The following is a 21,298-nucleotide window of genomic DNA, read 5'->3' as shown; positions in this document are numbered from 1 at the left end:
AGAGAGATAGTCAAATATAGTAAATAATCAGATTTTCCCCACTGTGCTTATAACTGGGGACTAATCTCAGCCAATCAGAAGCTCTAAGAGGAGGTCGCCTCGCAGCTATACCTCCCTGCTCTCCCGCACCTGGCACCCCACCCCCTCACAGCCCATTTGTAGCTGTAGAACCTGTCAGCATGGCTGCAAGTGGCCAAGATTTCACCCCACTGAATGCAAACACTGGTCATCCAAAAACATTTCACTTCATAAGCGACTCGAGTCATGTGTAAACCAGGAGCCTCCTCCCCTTACTCCTACCGATAGTACACCACCTCCCTTACTTACTAAGTTCTCTTAACTGTGTACCATGTAAAATTAGCTTCTTTCTCTGGACTCCAGGTGCAAGTAAAATTTTTCTTATAATAGAAGATGCAAGAAATGTTCTCAGGCTTAGCTGGCAGAACTGAAAAAAAAAAAGAAAAAAAGAAAAAAAAAACTACACATACACAAACATAATAACTTCACCACATGATCAATATTGCCAGCATGGAACACCGTGATAAAAATAAGGTGACCAAAAGTTGGGTTTCTTGGTTAGTTACTAGGTATAATAGGTTCTCCTAATCAGGGCCATGGAGAAAATCTAATTCCCTCTCTTCAATTACAACCTTTGAAGAACTCGATTTCTACTTTTAAAAAATACTTTTTACATTTTTACTTAAAAGGAGCATATCAGAAGCAAAAATTATATTAAAACATCAGGCAAATATAAAGTATTAGTGAAATACTATGTAAAGCATCAAATGATGGAACCACTCTGGATAACTGGGCAATGGATGATGTGGGGAAAGAGAAAACTTCAGAATGTTCAGCTATGTTCAATTTCAACCTTATGAATCAACAATTCTCCCCAGAGGATTGCATAGTAGAGAAAATCTCTGAAATACCTTCGGCTGTATTTTCATCTCTCATAAATCTTGCTCCTTATAGTTCCCACCCAATGACATCCATCCCCTCATAGGGAGAGTAGATGTACTGCCACCCAGAAGAGGAGTCTAGATCCTCAAGGTGTCCAGAGACAGAATTCAGGAGTGCCTGAATTTAAATGGGAAAATGTCTGCATCTTTATTTTTCACTAAACACTGGTTGAAATTTATAATTTCCTTCCATTATGAATGCGGTCAACAACCTATAATAAAATTATTACTTATGAATTTGTCACCCTTAAAAGTCATGGTTATTTTCACATTATGTTTCAATTGTTGCAACACCTTGAAATATCAAATACCAGTGTCACTGTTACTAAATTCATTATTAGGTCTTCTTATTTAATGTGTTATTAAAGAAGCATATATATTACTATATCACAAATGTGTTTCTTTAATATTTTGACAATGTCATTTCAGTATATTTGGGTTCCTTTGTAATCCTGTGTATCTTATTTATGGATTTACAGATATTATTTTGAGAAAAGATGCATAAACTTCACCAGGTGACAGTGAAACGTCCTTAGGTCTTGATTGCGTGTATGATGATCAGGGGCTCATCATTCACATGCACCTTTACTCACATACATGCAGTCAAGAACTAAGGGCATTTTAAACTAAAGGCACCTCTGAGGCTCAAACTAACTTCTTTTTGAGCCTTTGATAACGTCACAGTCTTAAAGCAGCAGGCATTTTTGAGAGAGAAAGTCAGTTTCTTAAGTTACCTTTACAGATCAAAGCTAAGCTCTAATGCTTCTAGGAAGAAAGTCCCTACCAGACGGAAGGAGGAAAAAGCCCATAACTTGTAGCAAGGAAAATATTGGAGCAGGGGAGTGAAAGTAAGACAAAGCAAAGAGCTCAGATGTCAGTACTCTTTGTGGCAGTACAGACACACAGATGAGTCTGATGAACCAAAGTCATGTGGGCTCGTGGCCTATTTCACCAGGCAAGCCTGGGGGAGGTTACAAGTCTAGACGAAGCCTCATGTTCCACTCAGCATCAGCTCCAGCATGACATGAACGTCCTAACACTATGCTAGCAGAGAGTGGGCTGGGCAAGCTCTTCAGGTAAGCTATATGCAGGTGAGTGTAGCCTGCAGGGATGCAGAAGCCCCACAGTGGCTCAGGGTGAGGGATGGTGGGTGGGTTTAAACATGTGGGGCCAGGTCCAAACCTGGAATTTGGACGAAGAGGCTTGTCTGCACATCAGCATATCAAGACCACAGGCAAATGAGTGGGGCATGAGCTTCAGGAGTAGGTGCCAGCATGATGCCCCAAAGCTCAGGCAAAGCCAGCTGCCCTGCAGCAGAGAATACAGGAGGAATCAGACCACAGCAGACAGTCCAGAGGATAACAGATGGAAACACATGGACTTGCTCACATGGCTTCAGGAGCCCTCGCCCAGGACTCCGAAATCACATAAACCCTGCTCATATACCTAGGTACCACCCTAAGGAGGAGCAGGGGGAAGGGCAGAAGCTCTGGAACCGTGCACATTTACCCCAGAGAGACTGAATTAGCTGAAAGACACTGTAAATCAGAAGAAACTGAGACAATGGTAACAAATGTAAGTGTTACCCATCCTATCCTCTTCCTCAGCGCTGCCTGGCATTCCAGGGGAGCAAGGACTTTTGTTACTGATTAGCTTAATCATAGAAAATAAGGATATTACAATTTTCTCTGCACTTCTGACTGATACTGTATATATTTCAACTCTTGCAGAGGTAACACCTACTAACAGTAATAAAAGTTTCCAGAATGGGTAGCATTCATGGTTTTGTTTAGATTTGGGATATTTGACTTTGGTCTATGAAATAAGAATGATGCACAAAGGCAAAGGAGTCCCTGGGAATGACAAGCAAGATGCCTTCACGTTGCATCAACATTTCCAGATTTTCCCTGAGAAGCTGTTTTCCTCTGAGTCCTGTACATGAACAGCACCACCAGTCAGCAGTCAAATCAAAGACTTTCTATCTATGCTACTTTTATTTTCATTTTTAAAAGTTTTATTGAAGTATAGTTGATTTAGGATGTTGTAATAATTTCTGCTGCACAACAAAGTGATTCAGTTATATATATACACATATTCATTTTTTTCAGATCCTTTCCTCATATAGGTTACCACAGAATATTGAGTAAAGTTCCCTGTGCCATAAAAATGAGAGGGAGAGAGAGAGGGAGAGAGACCCAGACCAGGGATTGAACGTGGGCCACAGTGGTGAAAGTGCTGAATCCTAACCACTAGACGACCAGGGAACTCCCTATCTATGCTACTTGAATGCTGAAAACCATGACAAAGCTGGTTATCTACAGTCCAAATGCTTAAAAAGACCAAAGTTAACTGGACCTGAACCAAATAATACTGCACGTTATGCGGAGACTAGAAGCTAGACCAGTAACACATTCCTCAAAGAGCCCACACAGTTTGAAACCCTCCCTGAGGATTCCTCAGGTCAACAAGCAGAATATTAACTGATTCCACATTTCACAACTGCCAGTGGAGATGTGCAAAAGAATACAAGAAGGTTAACCATGGACCAGGCAACAACGTCCCCAGAGGAATGATTTTCACGCTGACCGACACTCCCTGGAATCCCAAATTCAGAGATTTTGGCTGTGGGTGTGTGGATGTGCACGCACGTGCATGCACCTGAGTCTGTCTTTAGTCCTTTGGCCAAGTTCCTTCCAAATAATCATTCAGTGTTAGACTGCCCTCCACCTCCATTTCACACAAACTCTTAGCAGGATTTCACAGCTGATCAACTGCTCGAAATTAAGAAAACAAGATGCTTTTCCCTATCTCTCCAAAATAGTCTTCAGTTTTGTTTTATTCTCATTTTGGCCTCCCACAGTCATATTTTATTTTATTTCCTTCTTCATTCTCCATCTACCTTGCATTGGCAGAATCCAAAGCCAGCCACCAAAACAACAATGTAGGAACAGATCCTACATGGATCCAAATATACCCACTCTAAACCTCAGTGAACCTTGGTATTTACTATTCTTCCTTGAATGCCTCTCCTTAGCTCCTTCAGAAGCTTTGATTAACATCTACAGAAAGCCATAAGCCAGAAGAGAGTCAAATACTTGGTCTCCAGAACCATTAGTGCCACCAGATAACATAAGAAGATAAAGTAGTTTTTAAAATGATTTTCCATTCCACCTAACTATATTTGTTTCACTCTTATGACTGGTACATGGTAAGACAAAGAACTATTCCTACAGAGGCCATTTGGTATGGGTGTAGGGAACAAAAAATTCTTTTTCCTTTTACCCTCCTAGGTTCTCTAGCTGCAGCCCTGTAAAATTAGACAGGCAAAAGACAGATTAATAAGAGACAAACTATGTTAATGCATGCAGTGAAATCACACAGGAGAAAATTCAATGAAGAGTAACTTAAAGGGATAGTTAGAACCTAAGCGGATTTGGCATCTTAACAAAAAACAAACAAACAAACAAAAAACCAATATATTTGTAGAGAAGTGACGATACAGAAAGGAAAATGAATTTAGGTTGAAATTTAGAACTTCAAGGGTGGCAAACTGTGAGAATCTAATGGAACAAGGTTGTGTGCAGATTCATCCTGGCACTGAGTTTCTGTCTTCTTCATGGCAATAAAACTCCCTCAGGAGAGAAGATTTATGGCAGTCCTCATTTTTTGTAAGTTTCTGATTTTAAACAGACAAAAGAAGCTCCAGGGAGTTTTCATTTCTACACCTATTGATTCTCACTTGCCTTCAGATCAAAATAATCCTTATATGTCAAAGTGGTATATTTTGGGGTGGCACATTCTGATTCCCTTCACTGATATTACAGAAAAGATTTATGATAAATAAACTGAATGCTCTACAATATTTCCAGGGCTCATCAGATCTCCCCTTCCTGGATATATGGGATGATTTTAGTTACTAAGGTAAAAAATGGTCTGCTCTGAAAATCTAGGATTCTAAGACGTGGGGAGGAATTCACTTTAACAATAGTTTTCCTCTTCTTCTCTTTGTGTGTTCTCATGACATTCATACTCAGCACATGCATCTCAGGTCATTTTAGATTTGTTTTATCACAAATGAGGGTGTGCAGGGGAACTAGAACAAAAAAGGCACAAAATCAACAATGTTAGTTTTCACTTTTACATTCTTGCTTTATTTATAGTTAACATTTCCAGCCTCCGTTATCTGGTGTGATCCCACACAGTTCAGCTGCTTTGACTTGTATAATAGAACTGCCATGACTGGCAGAGCCCAGACATCTATCGTCCTGCCTAGTTGTTGACAACCAGTGTGCTTATTTTAAGTCTTATTCAACTTATCAGCTCTTCAACAGAGTATCAACTCTTCATCAGAAGACTGCCACAAACACGTATTTAACTGTGATAGAGCACTGAAGGGCCTTTCGCCTGTGTTCTATTTTTCATAAAGCCCCAGGAGTACTGGCAGTGCTCCTTAAGACTGTCAAGGAAATAAGGAAAGAATAAAGACTGTCACCAACTGTAAGAGGCTAAGGAGATATGGTAACTCAATGCAATATGCTACCTTGAATTAGATCCTGGAACAGAAAAAGAACATTAAGGAAAAACTAGTGAAATCCAAATAGAGTCTGGAATTTACTTGATAGTCATGTGCCAATCTCAGCTTGAGTTTTGGCAAGTATACTACAGTATTATAAAATATTAACCAGGAGGGACACTGGATGGGGAGCCTATAAGAACTCTCTGTATGATCTTCACCATTTTTTGAAACAGAATTTTTTTTTTTTAGTGGAAATTGAAGGCTAGATTTGCCCCTTGCACACATCTATCCTTCTCCCACTTCTTAAGAAAAGACACATAAGCATAGTTCTACATTTCTAGAATTAACTCTTTCTCCTGTTTTTAGAAATAAGGAAATGTATGCATAACTTTCCTCTAAAAAAGATCAGTAGAATGTTCTTGTTCATCAGAGAATTTCCCACATGCAAAAGGATCATTCTTCAAAATTAAAAGGATGTTCTTGGATCTGCCTTCTTCCCTCTGTGCTCATATCACTTTGGTGCTGTGGCAAAGCTAGTGTTTGTTTTGGAAAATGTCTTGAAAATAGAAGAAGGTCAAGGTTAAGACAACAGAAAAATGATCTAGAAGGGAAGTAGTTCGAAAACTGGAGCCAGTTTTATAGGAAATGGTATCAGTAAAAGGTGATAAGAGAAGACGGACATAGAAGGTTAAAGAAGACAAGCTGAGGGGAAAGGGGTCTCAGTGCTCCTAAGTAGAACTTTAAATTGGATAACAGGGAGCGATTGCTGATTTCTAAGGTGGCCAGGAGAGGCTAACTGAGGTGGGAAAGACACCTGCCTTATCGTTTATAAAGCTCTGGAGGCCACAGATGTAAACCCAGGGAACTGCCAGGCAGGCCATGCTAGGACAGAGGTCTGGAAAACATTGTCATTATCTCTGGATTGCAACTGCCCTCTGGAGAACCCCTGTTTACTACGTATCAAGGGCTGAATTGTGTCCCTCCTCCCAAAATTCATTTATTGAAGTCTTACCTCCCCCCCAGTACCTCAGAAAGTGATTTTATTTGTAAATAGGTTATTTAAGGAAGTATTAGTTAAAATGAGGCCATTAGAGTGGACCCTAATCCAGTCTGACTGATGTCCTGATATGAGCAGATAAGGACACAGAGAGATGACCATGTGAAGAGGCAGCAAGAGGATGGCCGTCCACAAGCTGAGGAAAGAGGTATCCGAGGAAATCAGCTCTGCAGGCACCCTGACCTTGGACTTCCAGCCTCCAGAACGGTGAGAAAATAAACTGTTGTTTAGGTACCCAGCCTGTGGTATTTTGTTAAGGCAGCCTGAGCAGACCAGTACATATGCTAGTTCGTATGTATGCTAGACTGTATGTACATGTCCTCTCTACCTGATCCCCACTTCTTTTAATCTAGTCTTATTTTTTTAACATAATGGGTCATCAAAGTAATATGTCTTAGATCTGCAAGGTATTGTGTGGGTATTAAGCTTATAGTTTTGAGTTGGACCATTGTAGAAATATGTTGTTTCATCGTCTCCCTTTATATCCTTGAAATTTATGGCAAACAGTACGAGAATTGTACGTATTTTCAATGTGTGTCTTTTCTATGAAACCAATGTATTTTACACAGAAACTATCAAGATAAGCACCTACAATTACTCTAAAACAGTGAACCTTGACCCTTTGGGGGGTCATATCTCCCTTTAAAAATAGGATAGAACATCTTGCCAAATTTTCACATGCATAAGTATGTATCAATTGCACACACACACTCACACAAATTCAGGAAGTGCATAAATCTCCCATTGTCCATCCATGTGGACCTCCAAGTGTCCTTTTGCTCTCAAGCTAAAAATTCTTATCCAAAGAAGGCAAAAAGAAACACATAATCCATAAAGGGGCACAGACTGACCTACCTGCCAGGCCAAATTTATAGAGTAGAGGGAGCATCCATGGCACCCAGGCCCACATTGTCCCCAGGATAACACAGGAAGGCTGGGAAGAGAACGGAAAATATCATCAATTAAGGGTTAGTTTTCTTCTTGTCTCTTTTCAACACCTCAGTCTCCAGAGCCAAACAAATTCTGGGAATTTTGAGGAAAGGTGTTTTATTTTATATATTTCATATTACATTGTTTTATTTATCTATTTGGTTATTATTATATAGATCCCTTCATACTTATTCCATCATCGTTTCTTTTGTCCACAATTCACAATACCATGTAATACAAAAAGTACACCAAAATATACTCCAGAAAAAGAGGACCATCCTCCAGTCTCAGCCTCAGTTCCTGAGCATTTCAGCCAAGAGGAACAACTCATAATTTCCCCAAAGCCCCACACTTTCACAGCTCCATGCTGTGTTCATGCAGTTCCTTCTGCCTAGAAATGTCCCTTCCTGTTCTTGACAAATGAATCCATCCTTCCAGATTCAGCTCAAGGCCAGTCTTCTCTAAACGCCTTCCCTGAACTGCCAGTTGGACTTGGCCAGTCAGCGCCCCCCTGTGTCCCACCCACTCTCCACACCAATTAAACAGTTGCACTCGTCACACAGAATGGTGTTGAGTAGTTTACATGCTGGCTTCTCTACATAGAGGGAGCTCTTAAAGAACTGAGCTTCTCTTATTCCTCTATGAAGCCTTAAGGCAGTGCCTGGTACATGGTAGACATTTACTATTGTTTGTGGAATTAGAATAAAAAGACTGCTGGCTTTTCATCTCACCCCAGATGAGAGGGTGAGATAGTTTAGGGTAAAGCAAGTATAACAGCAGTACCTCACTTTCAGGAAGAAATAAATGATGCCATATTTTCAGCTGACAGATCATTTTAGGGGGAAAAAAGCAGAGTACTCGGCAAAACTAATCATTTTAGAAAAATTCACATGTACCATTTCTGGACAAAAACCACAGAGATAGCATATTCTCACACAGGCAAACATGTTCAAACCAGTTGAAACGTCTAACTAATTGAAAATGCCTCAGGCAATATAAAGTGGAAAGAGAACTTGGATCCGTAATAAAAATACCATAATGAAACAATGAGACTGGTTATGCAACAATAATAGTTAATTCCTGTTACTCAAGAGCAGTAGCTAGTCTCTCCAAAAATAACCGTATTTGATTTAAATAAATGCAAAACTTAAAGGGAAAATTTTTAATTTTCAATGAGAATCAGTGCGTTCTTTGAAGATCAATTATAATAGTAATAGCATCTTTCACAGCTAAATATTCACAATGTTGTCAATTTTCCCCAATTCCTAACCAGAAGTCATGCCTTTAAAAGCCTATTTAAAGGGGAAGGAGGCCCAACCATGAAGACGCTATAAAAGATATGATGCTGACAGTCTTAGTAATTGAATAAATAAGTAATTATTGATGCTAAGACTAAAACTATTATTCTAATACAGGATATAGCATTTTAAAAATCTTATCAATATTAGTGAATATTTATAGGTATATAAAATATTTCATAAATTGTAATTACTGCTTGGTTCCTTTACAATGAGAATATCCACCTATTATTTGTGATTTTTCTCAAGGCTTTAAAAAAAAAAAAAGCAACAGTACAAAATTATACCCAGAGACAAAGCTACAAAAATTGCAATAGAAGAAAAAAGGGTTGAGAACCACTGATCTACTGGCAGAGACAGAGACATGGATAGTAATAGCATATATCAGCTGGTAAGTGCTGTAATTATAGTAGTTCAAGGAGAGCACAGATCGTCCAAGGAGAGGAAGGAGCTGACCACCGGGGAAAGCCAACAAGTGCTGCTAGGATGACGATGGCCCTTGCTCTAACACCTGCTTGTCCTCAAGTGCCTTTTCCTCATCCCCTCGCACATCAGAGAATCACCACACGACTGTGTGTTGGTAGTTAAGTGGGAACGAATGTGAGGTGCCTTCCAGGAACTTAAAAAAATTTCAATTGAGAGTTCGACTAGCTAAATCTGTGCACAAAGGCAATCCTGGATCACCTAGATCTGCGTGGGAATAAATCAAGAATGTACGTGTATGGAGTTCCTGTTGTGGCTCAGTGGTAATGAACCCAACTAGTATCCGTGAGGATGTGGCTTTGATCCCTGGCCTCGCCCAGTGGGTTAAGGATCCTGAATTGCCATGAGCAGTCGTGTAGGTCACAGATGCGGCTTGGATCCCACATTGCTATGGCTGTGGTATAGGCCAGCAACTACAGCTCCTATTGGATCCCTAGCCTGTGAGCCTCCATATGTCATGGGTGCAGCTCTTAAAAAAAAAAAAAAGTATGGGTAAATGCATTTGAAGAGCTTGAGTTCATTCCAAGCACCAGCCCAGGAAGCCTGGGTATGAACTCAAGTTGGATCTGAAAAATCATCAGTCATTTAGTTGCAGGAATCTAATCAACTTGCTGTATCCTAAATGGAAGAAGACTTTGAGAGCAAAATGGAGAGATGGCCTCAGAATGTAAAACATTGTTAAAAAAGACAAAAGCTGGCAGTGTTCATCCAGTACTATCTGTGGGAGGAAATTATGACTTTTCCTTTTGCTGGAGTGATAAAGAGTTGACCTTTGAAAAACAAAGGGTTGGAGGGCCGGCTCTCCATGGCCAAAAAATCCACTCATGGAGTTCCTGCTGTGGTGTAGTGGGTTAAGGATCTGGTATTATCTCTGTGGAGGAGTGGGTTCAATTCCCAGCCTGGCACAGTGGGTTAAGGATCCAGCCTTGCCTCAGCTGTAGCATAGTTGGAAGCTGCAGCTCAAATTTGATCTCTGGCCCAAGAATTTCCATCTTCCATATGCCATGGATGCAACCAAAACAAAACAAAAAACACTCATAATTCCCTCCATATTCATGGTTCCTCTCCATTGGTGGTTCTGCATCCTTGGATTCAACCAACAATGAACAATGTAGTACTATAGTGTTTACCATTGGAAAAAAAAATCCATGTACAAGTGGACCCACAGAGTTCAAACCTATGTGGTTCAAGGGTTGGCTGTATTCTATAATGGGATAACTATCAGACCTCACCATAGCCTTGATGAAAGCTATCCCAAAATCCAGAATCTCCATGATTGCTCTGATTCTCTGAAGCCTTTTCTGATTACTAATTTAGCAGAAGGGGAAACCCTGAACAAGCGATCTAAGCCTTCTAGTCATTAGAAAAGACTATCCTGGAGTTCTCCTGTGGCACAGTGGGTTCAGGATCCTGCATTGCCATGCAGCGTCTCAGGTCATTGCTATGGTATAGGTTGGACCCCTGGCCCAGGAACCTCTGCATGCTGAAGGTATGACCAAAAAAAAAAAAAAAGAAAAAAAGAAAAAAAAAAAGACTATCTTCTCTTTGTTTAAATATATCAGTCTCATGAAGTCTTACATGAGGTAAATCAGCCTCTGGAAATCTGAGCAATTCTGGGTATGGCAAGACTAGGGGCTATAGAAAATTCACAAAAATTATCCCATGTTAAGGAGAACCATCAAACTATTTCCTTCATTGTCTGAGTCATTACCCCTAAATTTTAAAAAAATTTTATTATAGTCCATGTATAATGTTCTGTCAGTTTCTGCTGTACAGCAAAGTGACATATATATATATATATATATATATATATATATATATATACATTCTTTTTCTCATATTATCTTCTATCATGTTCTATCACAACTAACTTTTAAAATGCAGCAGCTCTGAATAACTGGTCTTCACTAAGAAGGCATGTCCTAAAAACATACAGTTTCTCATTAGTGGGGCCTTATTTGAATACAGCATTTAACAGAGATCTGGAACACTATGAATATTCCATGCTGGACCAAAGGACTCTTGAAATATATACAGTGATGCCACTTAATCAATTTGTGGTGTCTTATCTTTAAAGTAGTAGCTACTGTTAGGAGTAAAATGACTAGAAATAAATTTAAGCAATTATTGCTGGCTATAGCAGTGGCTGGAGATAAGGTAAGAGGGAGAAAACAAAGGAAGAGACACTGCCCCTGCCAGATGATGTTAAATCAACACATCCTGCCTCCCCACATCCTGTCTCATATGACCAAAGCAAGAGCAAGAGCACGGCTGTTCTGCTCTCTAGCAGTCACCCATTACACATGCAGTCACACATCCCCACAGGCTGCCTTTGGCTATTCAGTTCCCATTCAAGGCTGTGTCCAGGATGCTGATGCATCTGATTTCACTTATACAAAAGTGTGTCGATATGCTTTTCCCAGGGCTGGCCCAACTTTCATTCATTCATTCATACATTCACTCCAAACATGTTCTGTGCCACAAACTATGCAAAATTATGACACTGGGTTTTTAAAGGATGGGCAAAGGACTAAATTCTAGGGAGATAAGTATATTTTTTGATTGAAGCATACAAAATTGCTACTTTCATAAGTCTGAAACAGTCAAATATTGGCAATTTCAGCCTAATAAAATAATAGTATCTTTTGTTTTGGCATGACGAAATGATGATGTACCTTGCCCAAGATGAGATTAAGAGCTATCGTCATGGTAACTACAGCTATTAATACTATACTGTATATTTGAAAGTGGCTATCTTAAAAGTTCTCATCACGAGAAAAAAGTTTGGTAACTATGTATGGCATCGGATGTTAACTAGACTTATTATAGTGACCGTTTCACATATACACAGATATATCGAATCATTATGTTGCACACCTGAAACCAATATAATGTGATATGTCAATTTTCTCTTACTTAAAAAAAACTGTCAGATAACTACATTTAGTATTTATGTTTATAAACCCATTTGAGGTACAGGCTGCCTTCATACAATGAACAATTTGAGGTGGCCAGCAGCAAGACGGGCAAAAACACAACCATGATATGATAGAGTCTACAAAGTGCTGATTACATTACACAAATTACATCTGTCCCTCAAATCCCTGCAGAGTTGGCATTATCTCCTCTTTACAGATATGGAAGTTGAGGCTCAGCAATATTATGTAACCAGTCCAAAAATCCTATAGTTTGTAGATGTATAGCTAGATTCAAACCCATTACTGTCTTATTCCAAAGCCTAGACTTTTCCCACAAAAACCAGGTAGTAGCTTTACTGACTTACTCTCCCTTGGTTCTCCTAACCCCCAAACACCAGTACCCATAAGGGTTTTCCACTGAATTTCATAGGTCTAATTTTCTATAGCCTAGAGTTTCCAGAAAGATACCCATTATATTCACATACATTCCCCTAGCCACTGGCCACTGTTCTCCATGATTTCCTACCCCAGTCCCAGTATTTTGAAATATTTACTGCCAAAAGATTAGATTCCCTGTAACTATCAACAACCAGTCTAACTAAGGAGTAATTCCTGTGGTCAGTTCTGATCCACAATTTCACTGAAGAAAGCAGAAAAAGACCCTGACATAATAGGAAAAAAAAAGACCAAAGTTGCAAGCATTTGCAATGTCAGACTCTATGGCACTCACCTGCCTGTATCAGGTAGTATCCCACAGATGTCCTGCTGGTTCAAAGGATCTGCATCAAAGGTGCTCTGTCCTCCACAGCACAAGTTAGAGCAGGGAGGGTGGTCTGTATTTATCCAATAAGCTATGTGAGTATTTCCTCTCTGGTTGTCTTGGGGCTTTGCCTTTGCTTTTAAGCCCAGCCCAAGCCAGGGTGGCACTTAACCCACTTATGCTGGGAAGTAGACTGCATTATTGTAACTTTAAAAAAAATCTGCTTCTGTGAGACCACTCAACTTTACAGGAAAATTGCCAACTGAAAGTGTGGTAAATAACTAAAAGGAACAACTAAATTTAAAATTTTCTATTCAGGAAGTCCTTACAAATGTTGTAATGGGTGAAATGTTAAGAGTATGTTTAGCTTGAAGAGAGAAATATGTCATCATGTAAGGTTTTAAAGTAAAGAAGGAGATGAAGGAAAGGAAATAATGATAGCGAACTTGGAAAGAGGTTTATAATTCCTATTAAGCACATTAATAAAGAGGCTAGAACACCAGCTAAACTATTGATTTAGTGGCATCTTACAATAATTAAAAACATGTGGAGCTCTTACTATGTGTCATAGTACTAAGAACTTGAAATTATCTCAATCTTCACAACAATTCCATGATATCAATAGTATTTTTATTCCATTTTACAATGAGGAAACTGAGGCCAAAACAATTAAGAAACTTGTCTGAAGCAAGTCATGGAGCCAGGAATTGAACCAAAGCAGCCTGACTCTTGGTTTCCTATAAATTAAAGTGTTAAATTAGATGATTTCTAGGATCCCTTTGAGCACAATAATTTTACAACTTTTTAAACTTACTGACAAAAATTGTGAAGAAATAGGACAAAATCATGAAGAAATCTCTTCTCTGGGGAAGAGATTATGATGCAAAAGGAAAGAAAACCAGCCTAAGCTTTAAAATAAGATACATTCTCCAGCCTCATATATCTTATCTTAAAGTTATTTCCCATCTTCTGTAGGCTATGTTCCATCAAGTAGGAAAGTTTAGCAGAAATAAGGAGAAAGAGGCGTGGTCTTTTACCTAGTACACTATGAGATATTAAAAATCTCATTATCATGTACCATCTAGGATAGCTAAATTTTTGTATAAAATACCACTTCTTTAATTTATTCACCCAACACTTAGCCTAATATATGTATAACACTTGACCAATTGTTCTGTGTATGAAATAAAATTTTGGTTACAACATGTGATGGAATATATGCATTTATCTCTGCTCTCTTGGGTAACTCCAAGAAAATGATGGTAAAGGTAAAAGAAAGATACAGAGGCACAAAAGAAAACAAACGGGAGAAGAGACAGTAAGACATGGCCATCAGAAGTGTCAACAAATGTTTGGAATGTGAGAAGTGGATCAGATGGCAAATGAATTGGGAAAGATAAAAAAACACCTGAAAGGGAGGCCACCAAAAAGCAAGACCTGTACTGTGAATCTCCTAAGAGTCAGGAGTTGAGACATTAGATGGGTACAATCCATCCTCACTATTCATGGGTTTGTATTTGCAAATTCGCCATCTCTCTAAAATTTACTTCGTGTCCCCCAAATCAGTGCTTGAGGTGATTCATGGTTTTTGGAAGACATGAACAATGGTGAAAACCTTAAGTCGCCAGAGGAACCTGTTCCCAGCTGAAGCTGAACAAAGTGACACTTCTCTCATATACTGTACTATGCATACATCCTTTTGATGGTCTGTTTAGTGCCACAGTTTTCACATTTTTGTGTTTTTTGGTGGTGATTTTGCCATTTAAAATGGCCCCAGGTATAGTGCCGAACTGCTGTCTAGTGGTCCTGGGTAGAAAGCCATGATGTGCCTGACAGAGAACATCCACGTGTTAGGTAAAAAACTTCGCTCAGGCGTGAGTTATATATTGACTGTGACTGCAAGGTCAATGCACCAATATATATTAAGCAATGTGTCTTTAAATGGAAACACATCTATAATAAGGTTATGAATTGAATAACTGACAAAAATATTGTGATCAGAGGTTCCTAGGAACTCAAATTTGTGTTTCCCCTGGAAAAGCATTCTGTATTCACCAATTTATTGTTCATGATGACTTTATAGAACACAATTATCACACACAAAAAAAACCCCATACAATAAGGAAGATTAACGTGAACTGAAGGAGGAGGGTGACTTGGACCTGCAGGGTCACTCAATCTATGGCCGCAGGAGTTGTTGATAAGGGCTAAAGTAGATCTGAGTGTGTAACAGAGAGCCCAGGACAGAGCGTGGTGTCAGACAGCGCTGGCTGGAAAGGTTAGTTAATGCCCTTGAAAAAAGTAGCACTGAGGTTGGAAGGGGAGAGACACAATAGATGTACTCCAGGCTTTCAATTCAATTCCACACACATAGTTCATCGTCAGGGCCTGTGCTTGACACTGTGGAAACAAAGGTGAAGAAGGCAGAAGCTCCAACCAGGAAAAAAGTTCACAATTTAGGTGGGAAAACAGACTTGTAAACAAGGTGCTATAAACCAAAGTGGCAAGTGCTCTTAGAGGTGTGTATAAAGTGTTACAGGAAATGAGAAAGAGAAGCCTTTAATTCCACCCTAAATGAAGTGGATCCCAGAGAGGAATTATGAGAAAGTGACACCTTTAGTGGTACATTGAAAGTAAATGTACAAAAATATAAAAATGAAAAATATTGCTGGTAGGGCTCTGTAAGAGCCTGACACTTACTGGCACCTGGGATGGGCCTAGAAACCACTCTGGGAGCCGTTGACTATACTTCCTTCAGTGAATCAAAGTGGACTCTCAGAAGTTAAGTCCACCCAGAACTCCTCACATGACCTTATTTGGAATAAGGGTCTTCGAAGCTGTAATCAAGGTAAGGATCTCTAGAAGTGATCATCCTGGATTAGGTGGGCCCTAAAGCCGGTGACCAATGTCTTTATAAGAGATGGAAAAGGAGAGTTAAACATAGAGAGACACAAGAGGAAAGCGTAGATTGGGGTGATGCATCAGCAAGTCCAGAGACACAAAGAATTGCCACCCACCCGAAGCTAGGAAAAAGGCATTGAACGAACACTCCCTCAGAGCCTGCAGAAGGGACCAGCCCTGCTGAGAGCTTGAGTTAGACTTTTAGGCTCCAGACAGTGAGAGGATAAATATCTATTCGTGTTTACCACCACTAACTGCAAAAGAAAAACTGCAAATAAAACTCCAAAATGACTGTGCACATAATCTCACTTCGATTGGAACAGGGATGTGAATGAGGCATTTTAAACAGTGGGTTTCTGAAATATAACAGAATCAAGTAGCAACTTTCCAAGGAAACTCACATAAGTAGATTGCATTACATTATCATCAGCCAAACACTAATGTGCTATCATGCTTTCTGAGAAACTACAAGCCTTTCAAGCATTTACCTCATTAATCGTTAAGACCCATCGGTGGAAAACATTTGCATTTTCACATAACTAAGCATCTCCCACAAATACCAAATTTTTCCACATTGTTATAATTTTTAAAAAGCCATGGAGAATGGATGTACACAGATAGTCCTCATTTCTCTTTCACTGTTTATTGTCAGCTGAGAACCAATTAGGCCCAGAACATGGTTTTCAAAGTGTGGCCCATGGATCAGCTACATGAGGATTAACTAGGAACTTAGAAATGCAAATTCTCATGCTTCGTTGACCCTGCATCTCAATTTGGGTTTTCCCTCTGCCCAATCCTGCTTCCTAGTGTCCCTTTCACAGGCATTGATAAAGAGCATGCTATGCCCCAAAGTAAAGCAACACAGGGTTAAATTCCCATCATACAACAGAAAGCCTGCCATATTTTTATGCAGCTCAGCATTTGGCAGTAATTAGGCACTCCATAAGTATCTGTTGAATGAATGAATAGACCAGTGTATCTTGCCAATCTCATAGGAATCTTTTGATCCAAACTATCTTCTATACTTGTGTATCTCAACTTTTAGAAATCCACTCTCATTTTTGATAAACATAAAAATCCTCCCATTAATGGCCTTCCAGAACAAGTGTACCTATTCGTAGGTATAATACTATTTACCCGAGTCTCTATGCGTGATAATTAGCCTTTGCGTAAAACTTGTCAAGAGAGAGTTAACAGGATCAAACTCAACGGTAATTTGGATATTGAACTATCAAACAGGAACTTTAGAATAACAGCTACATTAATAGTTTGATAAAATAATATTTAAATGGTGTCTAAGAGCTTTTTCTCTTTATATCTTGCCAATAGGATAATTTCGAGTTGTTAATGTTTTACTCTCTTATTTTTCCCTCCTTCTTCATTATAAGCAAGAAACCAGGATCCTTATTATTTCTTTGGCTCAGGAATGTGAACAGGCTGGAAACGTTCACTTGAAGTCAATGGCTGTTCCAGGCTTTAGGGAGGACGCAGATTAATGGGAGAGGTACCTCAAGGAAGGGAGATGGGAATGTTTAGAAAGACAGCAGAGAATAAGAGCAAGAAAACCCCACCCACCTCCAGACTAGGGAAAGGTCAAGAATTTGTAGATTTTACGAGTTTTATCTGAAGGGCATTCCTAGGGTTTAGGTGACACTCATGACCCTGAAACCTCAGCACAACTATGAGTCTATGTGTGAGGGTGAGGGTGACCCCCAGTAATGCCTGATATTAAATTTCTTGCCATTCCAACAGGATAGGGACTGTCAGATTCAAGCTGATTTTTAGTTATTACATTCAAGAATTATGGAATAGGAGTCACACCCATATGTGTTCCAGTGTTCTAAATTTCATATCGTTCATGTAGTGATTTACATTCTATTGTAGATAGCTTCTAAAATATCTCCCAATGGGATATAAATTGATGCATCCACTATGCATAACAGTATGGAAGTTTCTCCAAAAATTAAAAATTGAACTACCATATGATCGAACAAGTCCACTTCTGGATATTTATCTGGAGAAAATAAAAACACCATTTTGAAAGGATGCACCCCTATGATCCTTGCACCATTATTTACAATAGTCAAGATACGGAAGCATCCTAAGTATCCATCAATGGATGAATGATGAAAGAAGATGTGATATATATATATGTGTGTGTGTGTGTATACATATATATGTGTGTATATATATACACACACACAACAGACTACTACTCAGCCATAAAAAAGGATGAAATCTTACATATGTGACATGTATGGACCTTGAGGGTATCATGCTAAGCAAAATAAGTTAGACAGAGAAAAAGACACATAGTGCATGATTCCTCTTGTATGTGAAATCTGAAAACAAAACAAAATTCATAAATACAGAGGATAGATTACCAGAGAGGAAAGGAGTTATGGGGAAGGTGAAATGGGAGAAGTGAATCCAAAGGTATAAACTCCTGGTTATAAGAAAAATAGGTCATAGAGATATAATGTACAGCACAGTGACTAGTCACCAATACTGTACTGCAAATTTGAAAGTTGCTGAGAAAGTAAATCTGAAAAGTCCTCATTATAAGAAAAAAAATTTTTACAACTTGGTATGATGACAGAACGTAACTAGAGAGATTGTGATCATTTCATAATGTATTCAAAATGTCAGATCGTTATGTTGCACATCTGAAACTAATATATTGTATGTCAATTATACTTCAATTAAAAAATAAACATAAAATGTCTCCCAATGATCTTGCCTTTTGTTATTCATGCTCTGTCTAATGATCTCTTGAGTGCAGGTTGGAACTAGTGACTTACTTCTAATTAACAGAACACAGCAAAAGTGATGGGATGTCACTTCAGAGATCAGGTTATGAAACTTTAATTTTTCTTTCTCGACTCTCTCCTGCCCTCTTGCTTTCTCACTCTGATGACACCAGCAGTCACACTGTAAACTGTGCTATGGAGAGGCACACGTGGCAAGAAACGCATAAGGCAGCTTTTGATAATAGTTCATGAGAAACTGAGGTTTTAAGTCCTACAGACTGAGGACTAAATCTTGCCAACAACCACTTGAATGAGCTTGGAAGCAGATCCTTACCCAATCAAGTCCTGAGATGACCATCCTGGCCAACAGCTTGATTGCAGCTTGGTAGAGAGATCTAGAACTAGAGTACCCAGCTAAGCCACGCCCAGGTTCCTAACCCACAGAAATGGTGAGATAATAAATGCAGATTTATACCTCTCGGTTTGGAGGTAATGTATTATGTAGCAAGAGATCACTAAAACAGATTTCAAGAGAGAAAGAAATGAGGATGTGCTAATATACATTTATCTATAATGTGACAATTTTTTTTTTTTTTGTCTTTTTGTCTGTTGTTGTTGCTATTTCTTGGGCCGCTCCCGCGGCATATGGAGGTTCCCAGGCTGGGGTTGAATCGGAGCTGTAGCCACCGGCCTACGCCAGAGCCACAGCAACGCGGGATCCGAGCCGCGTCTGCAACCTACACCACAGCTCATGGCAACGCCGGATCGTCAACCCACTGAGCAAGGGCAGGGACCGAACCCGCAACCTCATGGTTCCTAGTCGGATTCGTTAACCACTGTGCCACGATGGGAACTCCTATAATGTGACAATTCTATAGAAAGGAAATCTAGCCAGTCTTAAGTAAGAATGCACATCAGAATAACTGAGGGGTTAGAAGAGTGTTATTGGCCTATAAGTTTCTTTTTTCGGTGGTATCTTTGTCTGGTTTTGGTATTAGGGTGATGGTGTCTTCATAGAATGTCAAAATGGCTTAAAGACAAACATAAGACACCATAAAACTCCTAGAAAAGAACATAGGCAAAACATTCTCTGACATCAACCACACAAATGTTTTCTTAGGTCAGTCTCCCAAATCAACAGAAATAAAAACAAAACAATGTATTTTTAGTTTTTAATTTTTTGAGGAAACTCCATATTGATTTCTCTAGTAGCTACACAAATTTACATTCCACCAACAGAGTGCAAGGGTTCCCTTTTCTCCACATATTTACCAACATTGGTTATTTGTAGATTTTTTGATGAGAGCCATTCAGACAGGTGTGAAGTGATAGCTCATGGTGGTTTTGCATTTTCCTGATGATTAGCAATGTTGAGCATCTTTTCATATGCCTGTTGTCCATCTGTATGTCTTCTTTGGAAAAATGTCTATTCGGGCATTTCTGCCCATTTCTATTGGTTTTTTTGATATTGAGTTGTATAAGCTGTTTATCTATTGTGGACATTAAACTTTTATTGGTCATATCATTGCAAATGTTTTCTCCCATCCAGTAGGTTGTCTTTTCATTTTGTCAATGGTTTTCTTTGTTGTGCAAAAGCTTTTAAATTTAATTAGGTCCTATTTATTTTTGCTTTTGTTTCCATTACTCTAAGAGTTAGATCCATACTGCTGTGACTAATGTCAAAGAGTGTTCTGCCTATGTTTTCTTCTAGGGGGGTTATGGTTTCCAGTCTTACATTTAGGTGTTTAATAATTTTTGAATTTATTTTTATAAATGGTGTGAGAAAGTTTCCAATTACATTCTTTAAATGTTTCTATCCTGGTCTACCAGCACCACTTATTGAAGAGACAGTCTTTTTTCCATTGTATTTACCTCCCTCCTTTGTCATAGACTAATTGGCCAGAAGTCAATTGAGTTTATTTCTGGACTCTCTATTCTTGATCTATGTGTCTGTTTTTGTGCCAGTACCATACTCTTTTGATTATATCTTTGTTGTCTGAAGTCAAGGTATGTGATACTTCCAGCTCTGTTCTTTTTCCTTAATATTGCTTTGGATAATTAGGGGTCTTCTGTGGTTCCATATAAATTTTAGGATTATTTGTTCTAGTTCTGTGAAAAATGTCATGAATATTTTAATAGGGATTGCATTAAATCTGTAGATTGTTTTGCATAGAATGGACATTTTAACAAAATTCTTCCCAATCCATGAACATGAGGTATCTTTCCATTTCTTTGTATCATCTTCAGTTTCCTTCATCAGTGTTTTACAGTTTTCAGAGTATAGGTCTTTCACCTCCTTGGTTAATTCCTAGGTATTTCATTCTTTTTTGTGTAATTGTAAACAGAATTATTTTCTTGTTTTCTTTTTCTGAAAGTTCATTATTACTGGATAGAAAAACAACTGGTTTATGTATTGTAATCTTATATCCTGCAACATTACTGAATTTATTTATTAGTTCTATTAGTTTTTGGTGAAGACTTCAGGGTTTTCTATACATATAGTTTCATGTTATACGCAAATAATGAAAGTTTTACTTCTTCCTTTCCAGTTTGGATGATTTTGTTTCTTTTACTTGTCTGACTGCTGTGTTCAGGATTTCTGTGTTAAATCAAAGTGGACATCCTTGTTTTTTTCCTGATCTTAGAGGAAAAGTTTTCAGTTTTTCACTTTTGAGTATGGTGTTAGCTGTGAGTTTGTCATAATGCTCTTTATTGAGGTATGTTTC

The 21,298-nt window shown here is 38.8% G+C and overlaps 1 protein-coding gene across 4 annotated transcripts in view; it reads right to left on the bottom strand.

Moving 5' to 3' along the window:
- Positions 1 to 21,298, bottom strand: part of IL31RA (interleukin 31 receptor A) — an 88,334-nt gene that overhangs the window by 50,619 nt on the left and 16,417 nt on the right. For 3 of the 4 annotated variants that reach the window (XR_014831342.1, XM_085002269.1, XM_021076775.2), the window contains exons 2-3: positions 7,388 to 7,466; positions 328 to 445 (exon numbers count right to left, since the gene is read on the bottom strand). Coding sequence is in view for 3 of the 4 variants with exons in the window: in XM_085002269.1 (XP_084858395.1) it covers positions 328 to 445; positions 7,388 to 7,442 (173 nt within the window). In the remaining variant the exon portion in view is untranslated. Of the gene's footprint in view, positions 1 to 327; positions 446 to 7,387; positions 7,467 to 12,891; positions 13,034 to 21,298 lie in introns of those variants that run through there. The other variant, XM_003133979.7, reaches the window with a different exon arrangement.

This window comes from Sus scrofa, chromosome 16, assembly GCF_054392235.1.
Source record: "Sus scrofa isolate SSC_HxYL_T2T_F1_AM1 chromosome 16, Sscrofa_HxYL_maternal_Yorkshire_Landrace_v2.0, whole genome shotgun sequence".
NCBI lineage: Eukaryota > Metazoa > Chordata > Mammalia > Artiodactyla > Suidae > Sus > Sus scrofa.
The sequence above is the reverse complement of the archived record's forward strand: the minus strand, read 5'-3'. Positions and strand labels throughout refer to the sequence as shown.